This window comes from Pezoporus flaviventris, unplaced genomic scaffold (genome assembly GCF_033815535.1).
Source record: "Pezoporus flaviventris isolate CSIRO_AGI_PZ_B2104156 unplaced genomic scaffold, CSIRO_AGI_Pfla_v1 ptg000063l, whole genome shotgun sequence".
Lineage (NCBI taxonomy): Eukaryota > Metazoa > Chordata > Aves > Psittaciformes > Psittacidae > Pezoporus > Pezoporus flaviventris.
Window position 1 is genome coordinate 9,902,537 of NW_026892611.1, and position 14,508 is coordinate 9,917,044.

The 14,508-nt window shown below is 41.6% G+C and overlaps 1 protein-coding gene across 14 annotated transcripts in view; it reads left to right on the forward strand.

Moving 5' to 3' along the window:
- The window catches only part of BCAS3 (BCAS3 microtubule associated cell migration factor), a 361,836-nt gene that overhangs the window by 117,414 nt on the left and 229,914 nt on the right, over window positions 1-14,508 (forward strand). For all 14 annotated transcript variants that reach the window (XM_061470541.1, XM_061470542.1, XM_061470543.1 and 11 more), the window contains one exon: window positions 1,269-1,533. In XM_061470541.1, the coding sequence (XP_061326525.1) occupies window positions 1,269-1,533 (265 nt within the window). The remainder of the gene's footprint in view (window positions 1-1,268; window positions 1,534-14,508) is intronic.

Below are 14,508 nucleotides of genomic sequence, written 5' to 3' on the forward strand. Positions count from 1 at the left end.
TTGTAAAGGTGCCTTCAGTGAAATCTGAAAGAATTTTATTTAGTTTATGCTGTTTAATAATACAATGAAAGCTAATCCTTCGTCTCTATGTTTGTTTGCCGTGGTAAATCCCACTTGCATGCGTGGTTCTTTTTAGTCAGCTTTTACCTTTAAAAACATTTTTAGGAGAATTGGTTTAGGATTTTTTCTCTATGATAAATCAGTTGAAGCCAGGCTGCTTGTTTTCTTGAGTTGTCTGCCAGTACAGGGCTGGAAACAAACTTTAATCTCTCTTTTAAAGCATTCCTTCAGGAACAAGAATTTGCTTTCCGTCAAAGTGTTGTGTAAAGCACACTTAAAAGAGAATTAAATCCTTCTGGACTTTGTATCTGCGATCTGTGCAGTGACTAACTGCAGTAAAAACTATTTCACTGTAGTTTTATATTTGCTTCAAGACTGGCCATTTCAAGCTAAAATAAGACTTGTGTTTCTCAAGTGGTGGATAAGCACCTGTATGTGTAAGAAGAAACTTTAATAGCTGATTAATAAATATTATGTGTACAGTGGAGTGGGTTTATAGAGAGAAATGGCCAAAGTTACTCATTTTTTTTCTTGACAGAAGTCTAAATCCAAAGAATAGCACAGGGCCAGGGATACCAGGGTGAATGGTAGCTCCCCTGAGGGATACACTGACAGTAGCAAGATCAGAGACCGTTACAGACAGCTCCTGAAGGTACTGGCCATTGGTGTTTGGTTTGTTAAGTTGCATAGGACGTGGTATTTCTGTTGACTAAAAGTACAGTTTTGTGTGCCAGTATTTGTCAAAATGAGGCCTAGTGATGAGATCTCTCTCTTCTTCTTATCCTTCCCTTTTCCCTTTTTGGGTAATCGCCAAAAATGAAAGGAGCAAATAACAAAAGATGTAATTGAAACGATTTCCCAACTCCTTTTAGAACTAAATTCTAGTTGAAAATCGTGGCTTTCTGCGGTGCTTTGCAGCAGGGTTTTTGTTTCCAGAAGTTCAGGCCTGTTGAAAAGAAAAATCTCAGAGTATTTTGCAAAGTACACACAGTTTGGATCTGGGTATTACAGTGCAGCTTGAAACGTGCTGAATATGTACTGAGTTCATCGGTATATATGCAGAAATTCAAGTTGTTGCCTAAACTTAGAAGTTTTTATTCATATTTCCAGTTAAGATTTGTGTCTGTGTAAAACATGATTGTCTGTTTCCTTTGTTAGATACATGTACATTGGTGACTGCCTTCCCATTTCACTCCCCTGTTTTCTAGGTACAGGATATCTCCTTCAGCCATGACTGCCGCTGGGTTGTGGTCAGCACACTTCGGGGCACTTCCCATGTTTTTCCCATCAATCCTTATGGTGGCCAGCCCTGTGTGCGAACACACATGTCACCCCGGGTGGTAAATCGCATGAGCCGATTCCAGAAGAGTGCAGGGTTGGAAGAGATCGAGCAAGAGCTGACATCTAAGCAAGGAGGACGTTGTAGCCCTGTTCCAGGCCTCTCAAGCAGCCCCTCTGGTTCACCGCTCCATGGTAAATCTCTTTTTTATCCTCTTTTCCTTCCCCTTACGTGGTCAAGAAACCTATTTCCTTGAGTCATTAGAACCCATGTCCTCTAAGGTGTTCCAGTACCTGCTGTGTAGCTGCCTGACTCAAAAAGATTTGGTTCCTAAATACCTTTGGAGATGCTGGCCTAAAGACCTTCATGGTCTTCCAGCTTCAGGTTTCAGTGTTAGTTGCTAACAGTTGATTTTACCAGAGATTGCAAGAATTTATTTGGTTCGTTCTGTCTCCTCGTGTAGTTTGTGCCACTAAAAAATGAGTTCCATTAAAGAAGATGCTGCAGGTATTGTGCAAAAAATAAGTAATGTATGCAGAGCCAAGGTATAAATAACTTCAGAAAGATAGCTCTGGTTTTGCAGCGTAAGTAAACTCTGCTATCACAGCTGTGTTAATTTCCACTCTAAACTGAAAGTTTTGAGGTCTTTGGGTTTCAAGTTTTGTTTCCATCTAGCACATGGTCATTAATCTGGTCTATATTCAAAAGCAGTTATCTGAAGTTCTCATTGCTCATCAGTCTTGATGATCATGAAGTCCATTTGGATATCCACCATAAATACTGTTTGAGGAGAAATGTGGAAACTAGGCAATGTGAAGTTGATGGCTTAGATTTTTGTCCACTTTTGTGTGCGTGTGTGAGCAATGTGAGAAGTAATCTCACAGACCTGTACATCCCACCGCTGGGGTGGATATGCTTTGGAAAGACTCAGAGGACAGGAAGGAGAGCCTCTAAATAAGGTTCAAATATCATCATTGTCCCAGCTTCATCGGTTTCATCTTTGCCGTTCTTTTTGCCCTTCCCTTTCATGAGGTCTGTCCTAGAAGCTGCATTGTTTGGATTCAGGATTTGCTGCATCCTTGCCCCTCCTTTCTATTAAGTCACAGCTTCCATTGAAGTGAAAGTTTAAATAGCAGTTTGGTATGGAGAGCCACCCTTTTCCAGTCTGAGAGTATTAAAAATGGCCAAGAACAGTCCCTCTTCCCTGATTATGAGTAGGATTAGAAGTGCTTGTGAAAGCCCAACTATGTGCTGTCCTAGTCGACAACAAAGACAAGAGAGTCAACTGCCATAGAGAGAACCTTTGTTGGATTTCTGAATCAAAGGAACGTTTCTATGACTTGTTGATTATTAAGGGAACCAGACTTGTCCCAGAAGAAGCCTTTCTATTTTCTTCTTTCTTTGGACTTTTCTAAATGTAGTTTTCTGCAGCGCTGTTCTGGAGCCATGCTCTTCTGCCTGGAGCCACTGGAAGGCACCCAAAATGCCATCTGCAATTTCCTCCTCCTCAGAGATATTTCAGTATCTACCATTTTACTTTCTTCTGTCACATCATTGTACAGCAGCTTAGCATGTAAGGCTTGAAACAGGCTGGGAAGTGCTGTAAAGGTTTACTATGGCACATCCAATCTCCTTTAGCTGCTGACATCACGTATGGGGAAGGAAGGAACTATCAATTTGTGTAGCTTTCATCTAATCAATTCTGGTTTGTGTCAAGGGAAACTGCAGTGAGTTGTTGGCTTTACAGTGCTTTTAGGTACATTTGGAGTTCTGAATAGATTTGACACTTTCTTCCAACCCAAGAAGAAACAGCAATATCATTTGCTCTAGCATTCTCAGTGATGGACAGATTTTGTAGGTGGGAGAAAGACCATGCATGGATGAGTTACCAAGAGAAAGGGAGAGGCATTTGTGGGAGTGTCCCAAGAGTTTTACAGTTTCAGTTTTCCAACGCCTGTCTTGAGATATAATAAGTAAATCAGATTTTTTTTCCCCCAAAGATCTTTGTGCAGTCATCACTGCGTGAAAATGAGTGCTGTTTAAGTCATTAGCTCCATGAGAAGGCTGAAAAGTAATTGCAGTTTCTGAAGAACTTCACACAGGTTGTGCTCATCACTTTCTCACAGTGTCGAAGAGCTTGAAGTTGGATGCATGCAAAGGCTGGGTTGGTAACTTGCAAACCTTCATATGAAAATTTCTTGTGAGAAATTTGAGGAGATTAAACAGAGGAGTTAGCGGAGTTGCCTTAAAATCTTCGGAAAACAACCCAAGCAATAGTTTAGTTTTAGAGAATCCATTTGGTAAAATATTGTAATGCTTTTAGGACTGTTATTGGTGCTTTTTCTTTCAGTAATTTTTCAGGTTACCCGGCTGGAGGTAGGCAGGATATTGAACTATAGTGTATGCCTCTTACAAAACGCCATTTATCATCAACTTGGGAAGGAAACCCCTGAAGTTCACAGTGACTTTCAGTGGAGGGGTTTTGTGTACGTGTGTGGCAGCTGGATTAGCCAGAGAGCAGTGATTATTCTAATTAGTGAGCTAAAATGAGTTTACTCACATTGTAACAGCTCCTTACCATATTAGAAAGTTAAATTATTGTCATTTGGAGGAGTTATGGCGGTCTGGTGACAGGAGCATAAGCTAGTAGTCATAACAGAGCAGTTCTGGGTTTGATTCTTTGCTTTACTTTTAGCTTGCTCTGTGACCCTTGGTCAGTTTTATGGAGCTGATTTTGTCTCACAGCTTTCTGTTGTGTAACAGGAAGAATAATCTCTGTGTTCCCAGTGTGTAGAATTACTTGAATTCTGTAGTTTTATTTAAGAAGAGTAACTGTTTCCTTAGTCATCCCACTAAGTGCACTTGATTATAATGGAAATAAACCCAAAAATCGTGTCCTGAAGAGCACCATTGCACTGGGACAAATTGTTGATCAAGTGACTGATCTTCAGAGCAGACTGTGATAACCTGGTTTTATCTCTGGAGGGTATTCTGGTGTCATCATGGTTTTCCTCTTTTGTGCTTTGCAGTCCGGAAAGGTTTCAATAAACCCGAAAACTATAAAAGAAAAACTGCTGTTAATCCTTCTGCAAATATTTCTTTCACATTACAATAGCATTGCCGCAACCTGAGGCCAAGAGGCCGGACTTCTGTGAGCAAAGGCCTTGCTTGTTGTCTTCTTTTTTGATGAGCAATTGTAACCTATTGATGTTAACTCGTGATTAGCTTTTGTTCTTGTAAATATTTTCAGAGTTCAGGCTCTGTGATATTCTTCTCGCATGTTTTTTAACTCTCATTTCAAAATTAAACTGTTTGCTATGTATATAGTAGCAGGGCAATCTATTTACTTTTTGTTCAGAGTACCCGAGGAACTGTTTACCCACACGATGTACGCCTTAGTAGGGGTGGGGATGATTTCATTTCCAAATGAATCATAGTTCGGCTTTGTTCTTTTTAGCAGAATGAAGTAAACTGTTAAATAGGGGATGATAAAGAGATGGTTCCTTTGCACCTTTTATAGCTAGCACAGATTTTGTTTGGGCCGTTGTGCCTGTTAATCCAGCGACGTTGTGTTTTTGTCATTCCGTTGGATTGCCAGAGTGTGTTGTCAGTAATATCAGAGTTAGGTTGGGATCCTTTTATGGGCTTTTACTATTATAAGACTGTTACGACATCAGTTGGTTGTGGGGCTAAATGTTAGGGTAGTATACGGCCTGGTGTGACCTTTTTACTTGTCTAAAATGGGGTTTGTGGTACTTACCTGTCTCACAGGTAGGCAGGGTGGGTTAATGGGTGAGTAGTTAGAGCTATGCTTTTGAAAATGCAGATGTATCCAAATTTATCATCAGGACCTGTTTGTGAATAGCAAGGAGCATTTGGCTGTAAAAATTGAATGCTTTTCTTGGAAGATTGAAAGCTTTCTGAAACTCTTATTATTCTGCAAATGAAAACTTACAGTCTGTTACTATCATTAGTTCTTGAGCCACCCATAAGTTAAAGTCTCTCTGGCTCTGCTCGGAGGTTTTTTCTGTTGCTGACTGCAGGGATTTCCAGTATCAGAACAATAATAGAGTAACTAAGCACGCATTGGACCTATAGCTACACATCCACACCTCCTAAAACCAGTCAATAATAATATGATACTCTCTGAATTTCTCTTGTCATTTCGTTGGGGTTGAAGTATTTTTTTGGTTATAGTTCTCGTGTTCATGATACGCAGTGGTTCTGTTTCAGATTTAATACCTATGCTGAAATGGAGCACATAAATTTAGAACTATGAAAAAACACATTCTGTGTGTATTGCATTCAGACGTGTGTTTAGCTCTTTAGGGTTATTTTGGTATCGCACGTTTGTTCATTGCAAATTCATTTTTTAACTCTAAAACCCAAAAAGGGCTTCTCTCACTTTCCCCTCGTTTGTTACATTCACAACACGATTAAAACCCAAGTGTCAACCTAGAAGTTTGATAAACATGCAGCCTGAGATGCTTTGAATATTTTCCCGTTAGTTTTCACTATTTCCCAGAGTGAAACTCCTTTTGCTAGAAGAATTCTTATGGGAAAGCAGAGTTGAAAGGCCTGACATCATCAGCCCTTCCTGAAAAACAGATTGGTTTCCTTTAAGTAACACTCACTTAAGAAACCACCTATTTAGAGAGAGGAGGACAAAAATAGTTTCAAAGAAAATTAACTGCATAAGAACGTAAAGCACTGGAGGGCAGCTCCCTCCCAAAGCTTAACTCGAGAGCTGGCGCTGTAAACACCAAAACACTTGGTTAAAAAGCCTCTGTGCGGCTTTACTTTTCCCCTGGGTTAACTGTAGCCTCTCTCGGCAGAAAATAGTTCTTATAGAATATAGATATTTATAGAAATATATATATAATATATATTATATGAGCGGTGGTGAACGGCGGCAGCCTGCAGGGGGCGCCCTCCCCACGCCGTGCCGCGCCTCTGAGGGGAGCGGGGAAGGGGCCGCGGCTTGGGGCTGCGGCTGCTGCCAGGGCGCCTTTAACAGCGGTCATTGCAGCTGGGAGAGCGCTTCCCTCCCACCCGCGGCTCCTCACGGAGTCGCCAGGGTGCTCCTGGTTGGTTTATCGCGATGTAAAACCCTTGGCAAAGAGGGGTAAGGAGAACGGACCTTCCTTTTGGTTAATGGAGGGAGAATTTACCTCACGGTCCTGAGGTAACCCCCTCTGCAGCCGGCTGCCTGAAACACGTAGCGATTTCTCTTGATCTCACGCTCTCATTTGAAGTTTCTCTTCACGATTTTGTGGCAATTAGGAGGAAATAAATAATGATTTACCTGGAGGGAGGTACACGGTTACACCTGAGAGGTACAAACAGCTCAAAAGCACGAGGTTGGGAGCGGGGCAGAGCTTGCTGCTTGGAAATGAGCTGTGGGTTTAGCTGTGTCCGTCCCCCCCGTCCCCCTTTTTTTTTTTTCCTTTATTTTTTTCCTTCTTAATGGCTGGAGAATCAGTGGAGTGAAAGAAGTGGGTGGTATATTTTGGATAGTTTCTGAAGTGGAAGAAAAAGATCCATTCCCTTCAGATAAGTAGGGAAGTAGACTGATAAATTCTGTCACAAGGGAAGTTCGTGTCTGTACATAAAGCGTTTTAGAAGTGGAGCTTTTGTAAACAGCATCAATCTGAGACGGGGCAAACGTCCGTCTGCCTTTGTATTTGGAAAAGGAGTCGTAAGAATTCCAGATAAATTGAAAGTTGGAGGAGGCTGATATCAGAGGGGAATTGCAGTTCTTGAGCTATGAAGTGTAAAACTCTATGACTGAGCGCTTTAGCACAGCAAATGCCATGGCGGCGGTCAAAGCAAGCTGGTTCAGAAAGACCGGGGGTAGGCAGGCGGAGGGGAAGTAATAGGTAGTGCACAGGAGGCCGCGATGTCAGAGATGGATCGCGAGGTGAAAGCAGGGTGGAAGGTGCAGAGGAGTTGGATTACCACAGATGTGTGTGTCCCACTGAAGTTTTCCTGTCAAGATGGATGATTTCAATCCTGGTAACATCAAACTGAAGAGAATTTTATGTAGGGTCAAGTGTTGATGCGCCAGAGGCGTGTACGGAGGGAGCCCAAAGAGCAGTGGTAACTGGATTTTTAAGTGTTTCTCTGAAAATAGCTTAATAGAACGACATTTTGGGATTCTGTTGTTTCAGTTGTTCCATCCGTTACTTCCTCTCAACTTAAAATAAGAGGATGTTTTTCCATCTCCGAATCTCACCAGGAATGTAAAAGCCAAGCCAGTGTGTTTTCTTCTCATACATCATGAGAAAGTAGATATCCTGCAGATTATGCATCGGTTTTGATGGGGTCATGGAGCTGGCAATTAGAAATTGATAAATAGTGATAATAGTGAAGCACAAGAAGTGCTCAGTTGCTTTACAGCTTCTCAGTATGCTTTGTGGATCTGTGCAGAGGACTAGGTACACATGTATAGAGCTCAGCAGTGTTTTCAGGAGAAATAAATGTGTGTGATCAGCATAAAGGCAGTCACTAAGACTGAGCTTTGAAATAAACCAGCAGAAAAGAGCTGGTCACTGAAGGAGTGATGCAGGGAAGGTTTCCTGACAGTGCTCGTTTCCAGAGCACAACAGTGGAAAGGATTATGTCAGGAGAACAAAGGTCTAGTGGAGGGGAGACAGTGTGGTCCACAAATTTGTTGGTGGGTCAGGAAATGTAAGTGGCTTGAGGGAGATGTGATCAGTGAAATGACAAGAAGTAGCTTTGCTCACCTGATACAAGCCTGTAATATGTTTGGTCAGAAGGTGAGAGAGTAGAATCTAGAGTTTTTGAAGAGACGGTATCAGCTGAAGGAAGAGGTTTAAGTATTGAGGGTGTTGTATGACAAGTAAGGTTTGGCATGAAGGAAGGTGAAAGCATGTGAAGCTCTGTGTCAGTAACCAGCAAGGGAAAGGAATGGGACAAAAACTGGTGGGAACAATCCTTTTATCTGATGAACCTTCTGAGTTTAAGCTCAAACACCTTCTGCTTCCCCTGTCAGTGGGTAGTCTGGGGCACAGCCATTGCTGAAACGGAATCCAGGGCTGATCCCTCGTGCTTGAATCAGATTGCATGTGTAGATGATTGGTGATTGATTATGCAGTAAATGGGTGCTGTCCTTGTTTATTTGTTTCAGTTTATTATTCTTAAGTCAGGCATTTAAATCAACTGCATTTTTGGTAGTCTGAAAAAATGTAAACACTTTATGGAAAGAAACGTAAGCATAAAGATTGGAAATAAGATATACTTGTATCTTTTAAAAGGTTTATCTTTACCCTTAAATATGCTGATTGGGCTTATTCTTTTCGCTTAGTCTTTGTGGGCTGTTAAAATCAGTTGCTTTTTCCCATCTCAAGGAAATGCATCTTTGACACTTCTCATGACCTGAGTCACGATGCTGTCACAGAGCCAGAAAACATCCTTAACGGTCATGGGTAAAAGAGCAGGGCTGCTGAGGGTGTGCGGTGGGTGGAAGAGGGAGAGCGATTGCTATGCTTTACTTCAGTTCTCATTCTATGGGTGTTTCAGACAAGCCATTTATTATAATTACCCATGGATATTATTATCAGGTTCTCATATGCAGTGGTTCTTGAGGCACTTTTTTTTTCACGTAGCTTGGGATAAATACTGTGTATTCAACCCAGATTGAATTCAGACGCTAAAATCCTTGTGCTAATTTTTGCAGCTAGAGCAAGGGAAAATAAGGTGTAGGTAAAAAGGTGGGGGTGAAGCCACAAATATATTAAGATGCAGTTTATTGTCAATACTACATTCTAATAAGCTGAGACCTTTGGGTAAAGGGCTGCTATTAAACTTTCCCTATTTCCTCACCCAACACAGCTTTAGAGGTGCCCTTTAGAAATTCCCAGACCAGTCATTTTGCAGTTTCTTGTGCATCTCAGAGTCATCCCTGAAAGAAAGCTTTGAATTCAGGACTGTGTTGATATGAATTATGATTGATGGGCATGACAAGGAGCAGTAGTAGTGAATACTTGTTTTCTCAAGCGTTTCATCATTCACCAGCAGACAGTGTTAGTAAAATTCCCATGTGCAAGAAATTGGAGTAGCAGAGCCTCTGCACATTGCCTAGAAGTCGCCTGTACGATAACCTCATTAGTGGCCTGTTAAGTCTGAGCTCACATAGTTCTTTCCTTGAAGAGTCTGCAAACTCAAGTCCAGTTCTTTTGTAGCTACAGCCACAGCATTTGGTCCAGAGCTTGTTTATGGCCATGTGTTGGGGAGAGTGGGCGGTGCACCTTCACATCTGTTTGCAAAATATTCCATGGTTATACCTATAGTATTTACAAGAAACTAATCTTGCAGTCCTTTAATCTGTGAAGAGTTGAAAGTACAAGAATAGGTCCAAATAGGATAGCAGTGCCTGCAACCCCCTGCCTGTGGCTGGCGTTTGCTGGAGATGGCCTGAGAGCAGAAAGGCCAGTTTGGCTGATTCTGCTGGTACCCACCATCTGGAGCAGACCAGCTGAAGTGTTACTGCTGTTGCCTGCTTTATGGCTGTGCAAAGCCTGGAGCCAACAGCTGGCAAACACGTCTTGTTGTTGTTGTTACTTCGAATTTTGCCCATAAATGGACTTGAGCTTTGCACCAACAATATTTTTAGTTAAATAAGTCCTGAAAGATGATTATTATGCCAGACTTGTATGTGTGTGTTTGTGTGTGAAGGGGCGGGGGGTGTGGGGGATGTGTGTGTTGTTTTCCAAGGAAATGCTTTAAGGCACTTTGTTGTGCAGCTCTTCGAGGAACTTTATCATAGCAAACTGGTAAAAATGAGGAGGGGAAACAGTAAGGAAAGAAGCAGACATTTGTATCAGGTTTTCAAGGAGATGTGTTTTACACGAGGCAGTTAACACTATGGATGTCCTCACAGCTGCTGCTGAGAGGTGCGATGGGGCCCAGGACACTGCTGCTGTTCTGGCAGATGTGGCTTCCTCTCCTTTTTGATTCCTCTGGACTGTCAATGTAGTTTCTTTTCCATGCAGAAAAAGAAGAAATACACATGGAGGTAGGTGAAATGGCCAGCTGTACATCACTAACTGTATAAGTAAATGACAAGTTCAAATCCCAGTTAGAGCTTGAGGTTTGAACTGTCATCCGTCTTAGGCTGGGTAGAGGTAAGAGGCAGTTCCTTCCATCTCTGACCTTTGCCAAGGACAAGAGGAGATTTTCAGGTTATCAGTGGGATGCTTTGTAACTGGGGACAAAGTTTTTGAAACCGAAGATAGTAGAAGTAAGAAAAACTTCAGAAGGAGGAAAGGAATATTAGGAAGCAGTGTTCAGATTTTGAGTGGATGATGCTGACAAGCAGTTGGAAGAGCTCGAGTTCAAGAAGTTTGGGTAAGAGGGCAGAGGACTCTGTCTCAACAGTGGCTGAGACACTTGGACTGGCGCTTGCATGTCTCAGCAGAGTATTCTGACTGAGGAGCTTGCCTGTCACTGTCACATGTCTTGCCTGGATACAAATAGAGAGAAAGTTCTGCTTTCTTAGGACAGTCATGAGATTTAGTGAAGCTGTTTTTCAAAAGTTCAATATTGAGTGGTTTTAAACGTGAAAACAACTGGCTGCATTATTTTCTCCCATCCATTTCAGTGGGATCAAGTTAGTGCTAGGTTTTGGACTTGTACCAGTTTAGCTGAGAGAAAAAATTGGTGTAAGTAGCTAGATCATGTGCATATACATGCTGTAGCTAATACATAATATTCTTCCTTCAGTGGGTCTAATTGTACTGGAAATGTTGCTGGTTAGGGTGTGAAGTGTGTTTAAATTTGATAGGATACAATTGAGGGAAATTGCAATGTAGCTTTAATTTGGAAGCGATCATTAACTAAAATAATTAGTTTCCTGACTTTTTCTAGGAAAGTGTGTAACATTTCACAAGGAAAGATAAAACATGTTTGACTGATAAAGCATAAAAGAAAAAGCCCACTTTCAGCAGTAATTAGCGCTTGTGGTGTTGAGTGTGTTTCTTGGGACACTATTGAGTTTGTCTGTCAAGCTCTTCCAAATGACTTCTGCGAGCCAGCATTGCTTCCGCAGGGTTCTCCGCTCAGGTCACAAGGCAGCGTTTCTCACCAGGGCGCTGCTGTTTCCTCTTCCGACTGTAGCAGATTACAGATTATACTGGAACATGTCTGAGAAAAGGTCAGAAACGAGGGTGAAAGTCTTGGAACTGAAGCTGGGAAGCTTTCCATTCTCATCCGGGAAACTTTTTGTATTGAATAAAAGGAAAGCAAAATAAACCATCACATCCATGACACTTCTGTTTTTCCTGCTATTTTCTGTCTGCCAGTTAGAAAGGATTTTACTTCCCTTGTATTATACGATTACTGAATGTTTAGCTGAGGAATCTTCAGTATTACACTAAACAGAAATAATGGCCAAACACAGTTCCTTTTCGTGTAACTCAGCCTCTACATGACTGCATAGCCTGGAGTTACTGCATATTTATTTACCAAATTATAGATGTTTATGTGTAGTGTTAATGTCAGTAGACTACGTGGTGCGCTTTGAAATGTAGTCTGTTAAAGACTGTAAGACATAAAAGCTAATCAAGTGGGTTTTGAATTTTAATGATGCTGCATTACTAAGCTTTTCATATTGGAGTAATGGAAGAAAAATGGGAAAAAAACAACACAGAATCATTTTATTATGAGGCTAAGAGGTGCTTGATACCACTTTAGTTTTTCATGTAAAGTGTATCGAGAAACTAAAATGCTTATGATCATTACTTTCCTACCAGAGGACTTGTCTGGGCCAAGTCCTGTTTGCTTTGCTCACTAATAGGGTGGAATTTCTCTGTGCAAAAGAGGATCCCACACCTCTTGAACAGCGAGACATGCCATGCACAACTGAAACTGCCAGGGAAATTTACTGGCTAAAGTGATTCAATTTCCATTTGGTGGCAAGTTGGTCTTTGCATCCCATAGGTGTTAGGGTGTAGGTTTGGTTTTAAGCTCGGTTGTGGGATACTGGGTTCCATCTGATGGAGTGGTACCAATATATTAGAGCTACGTTTAAAACAGGAGAGAAGCGATTTAGTCACATTAATGTGGTGCCTATGCGTGGAGTAAAGAGAAGGGCAAAGTAAGAGTAGAGTGATCTGTGCGGCTGCATCCCCGAAATTCTTCCAGGATCCAGTAAAGTCTCTGTGCAACCCTGGCTGCATTGCGCTGCGTTCACAGATGAGCTCCTTGGGGCTGGCAGGAATGTATCTGCTGTGCTGCGTTTTGATGTAGAATTATGTCATTAGTAGTTGCAAAGATCAGGATGTTTTTTCTTCTCTCTCCTCAAAGATGATCTCTGACAGTAGTGCCCTGAAGTACTCTGTTCAAATGCTGACCAATTTGAAATCTGGCCTGAATTCATCAAGGCTCTTAGTTGATCAGAAGAGGACAAGTTTACTGTATTAATTGCTTTCAGTTGATTGAATGCTTTTTACACAGTGTTACAAGCTCGCAAGTCTGGCTCTTTTTCCCCTTGGTGTAGCTTTCCTTTCATATCCAAAATTATACTTCAGAAATGTAGAAAGGCGTGTTTTGATCAAATGTTTAAACCTCACATTTAAGCCTTAAGAGTATTTTATAGGTTTAACAATGATTGTAAATAAAATAATTGTAAATAAAAGCTGTAGCTGTCCATAAGTCAGAGTTGTGATGGTGCAGGTACGTGGACAGTGAAGAGGGACTCTGGCATAGCTTGGAGCAGGAGGTGGTATAGCTGGTCATCAGCCAGGGGCTGTGGTTAGGAGGATGGAGGTGAGGCCAAAGCAGTGGGGCCACAAGCCTGGCCCGACTGTACCTGAGAGCTGCTCCTGATGTCTTTTCCACAGATGTCCAGCTTTGTCAAAAACCAGTAAATCTTGTGAAGTTTATTTTCCTTGTAGCATCTGTGTTTTATAATGGTGCTTTTAATTTGTTTTTTCTTTGTCTGCTGGGATTTCTTTTGTCCGGCGCTTTCAGGCCTCCCTTTTTTTCTCAGTGGAAGTGAGTCTGTTAATGATGGCTGGCTTGGGAATACACCCCAGCCAGGCAGACCCTGCAGCCTCTCCCTCTGTCTGACAACAAAGCCCATTGTTGTTTTCTTTCTTCACTTTTATCCTCAACTTAATCCATTTTTCCTTGGACTGTATGTGGAATAAAATGCCTGGAGAAGCATGGCTCAGATTTTGGGTGGGTGATATGATGGCGGTTTCATTGTAAACTTTAATCAAACAGGTACAAAGGCAGAACTAACTGATCACATTTTCTATGTTTCAGTATGCAACATTTATTCCAGTATAATGCTGCACTTGTAAATAAACTTCTGCTGTCAGACCCCCAAAACCATGACATCCTCAGCTTTTTCAAGTCAAGTCCCTTAGTAAAATTAATTAGAGATTTGCCAGCAGCTTAAGTTGAGACATAGGACATTTTTTCTTTCATTTTTCTCCAGTGGGACTCTAAAAGGCTGAATGAGGATTATCTGAAGGAGGTTTTTGACTTGGCTTTAGTTGTGATCAAGAATTTGGATCCTGAGTCTGTAATATTTGAGTGAAGATAATGGAAGCACTCCCTTTTGTGAGCATCCTTAGCTGTGGCCCAAGCTGGATAGGCAGTGCAGGCAAATGGGATTTTCGCTGATGCACACAAGGAAAACAAAACTCAGCCTGGTGAGGCTTTAATGTATTCTGTGCACAGCTCTTGAACTGTCACCTGAAAATCTCTTTCATGGCAGCCTGTGGAAAGACAAATACTTGACCAAAAGCACTTGCCTTGCCTGAGGTCCTGAGGGCTGTTAAACTCGTGCTCTGGGTGCATACCAGACTGACTCATCGTTCGGAATGCTCTGCTGGAAGTGTTCAGGCTGGTTCTTGTGAGGGCATGTTTACCATGAAATTGTGATGGTGACATTTAATTTTCTCTTAGTTGTAATAGAAAGTATTCCCTGAATAGTCAGTAGGATGTGATCTGTGTGCCAGTGTGCAACCAAGTTAGCATTTAAAGTTAAATTATCACTAAGTGAAGCTACTCTATTGAAGCTGTAATTCCAGGCGTTATTCTTTATTAATATCTGTATTTCCTTGCAAGAATGAATATATGCCATCCACATGTAGCAAGGTAACTTTAGTACAGGATTCTGCTAGTGGACTTAAACTTTG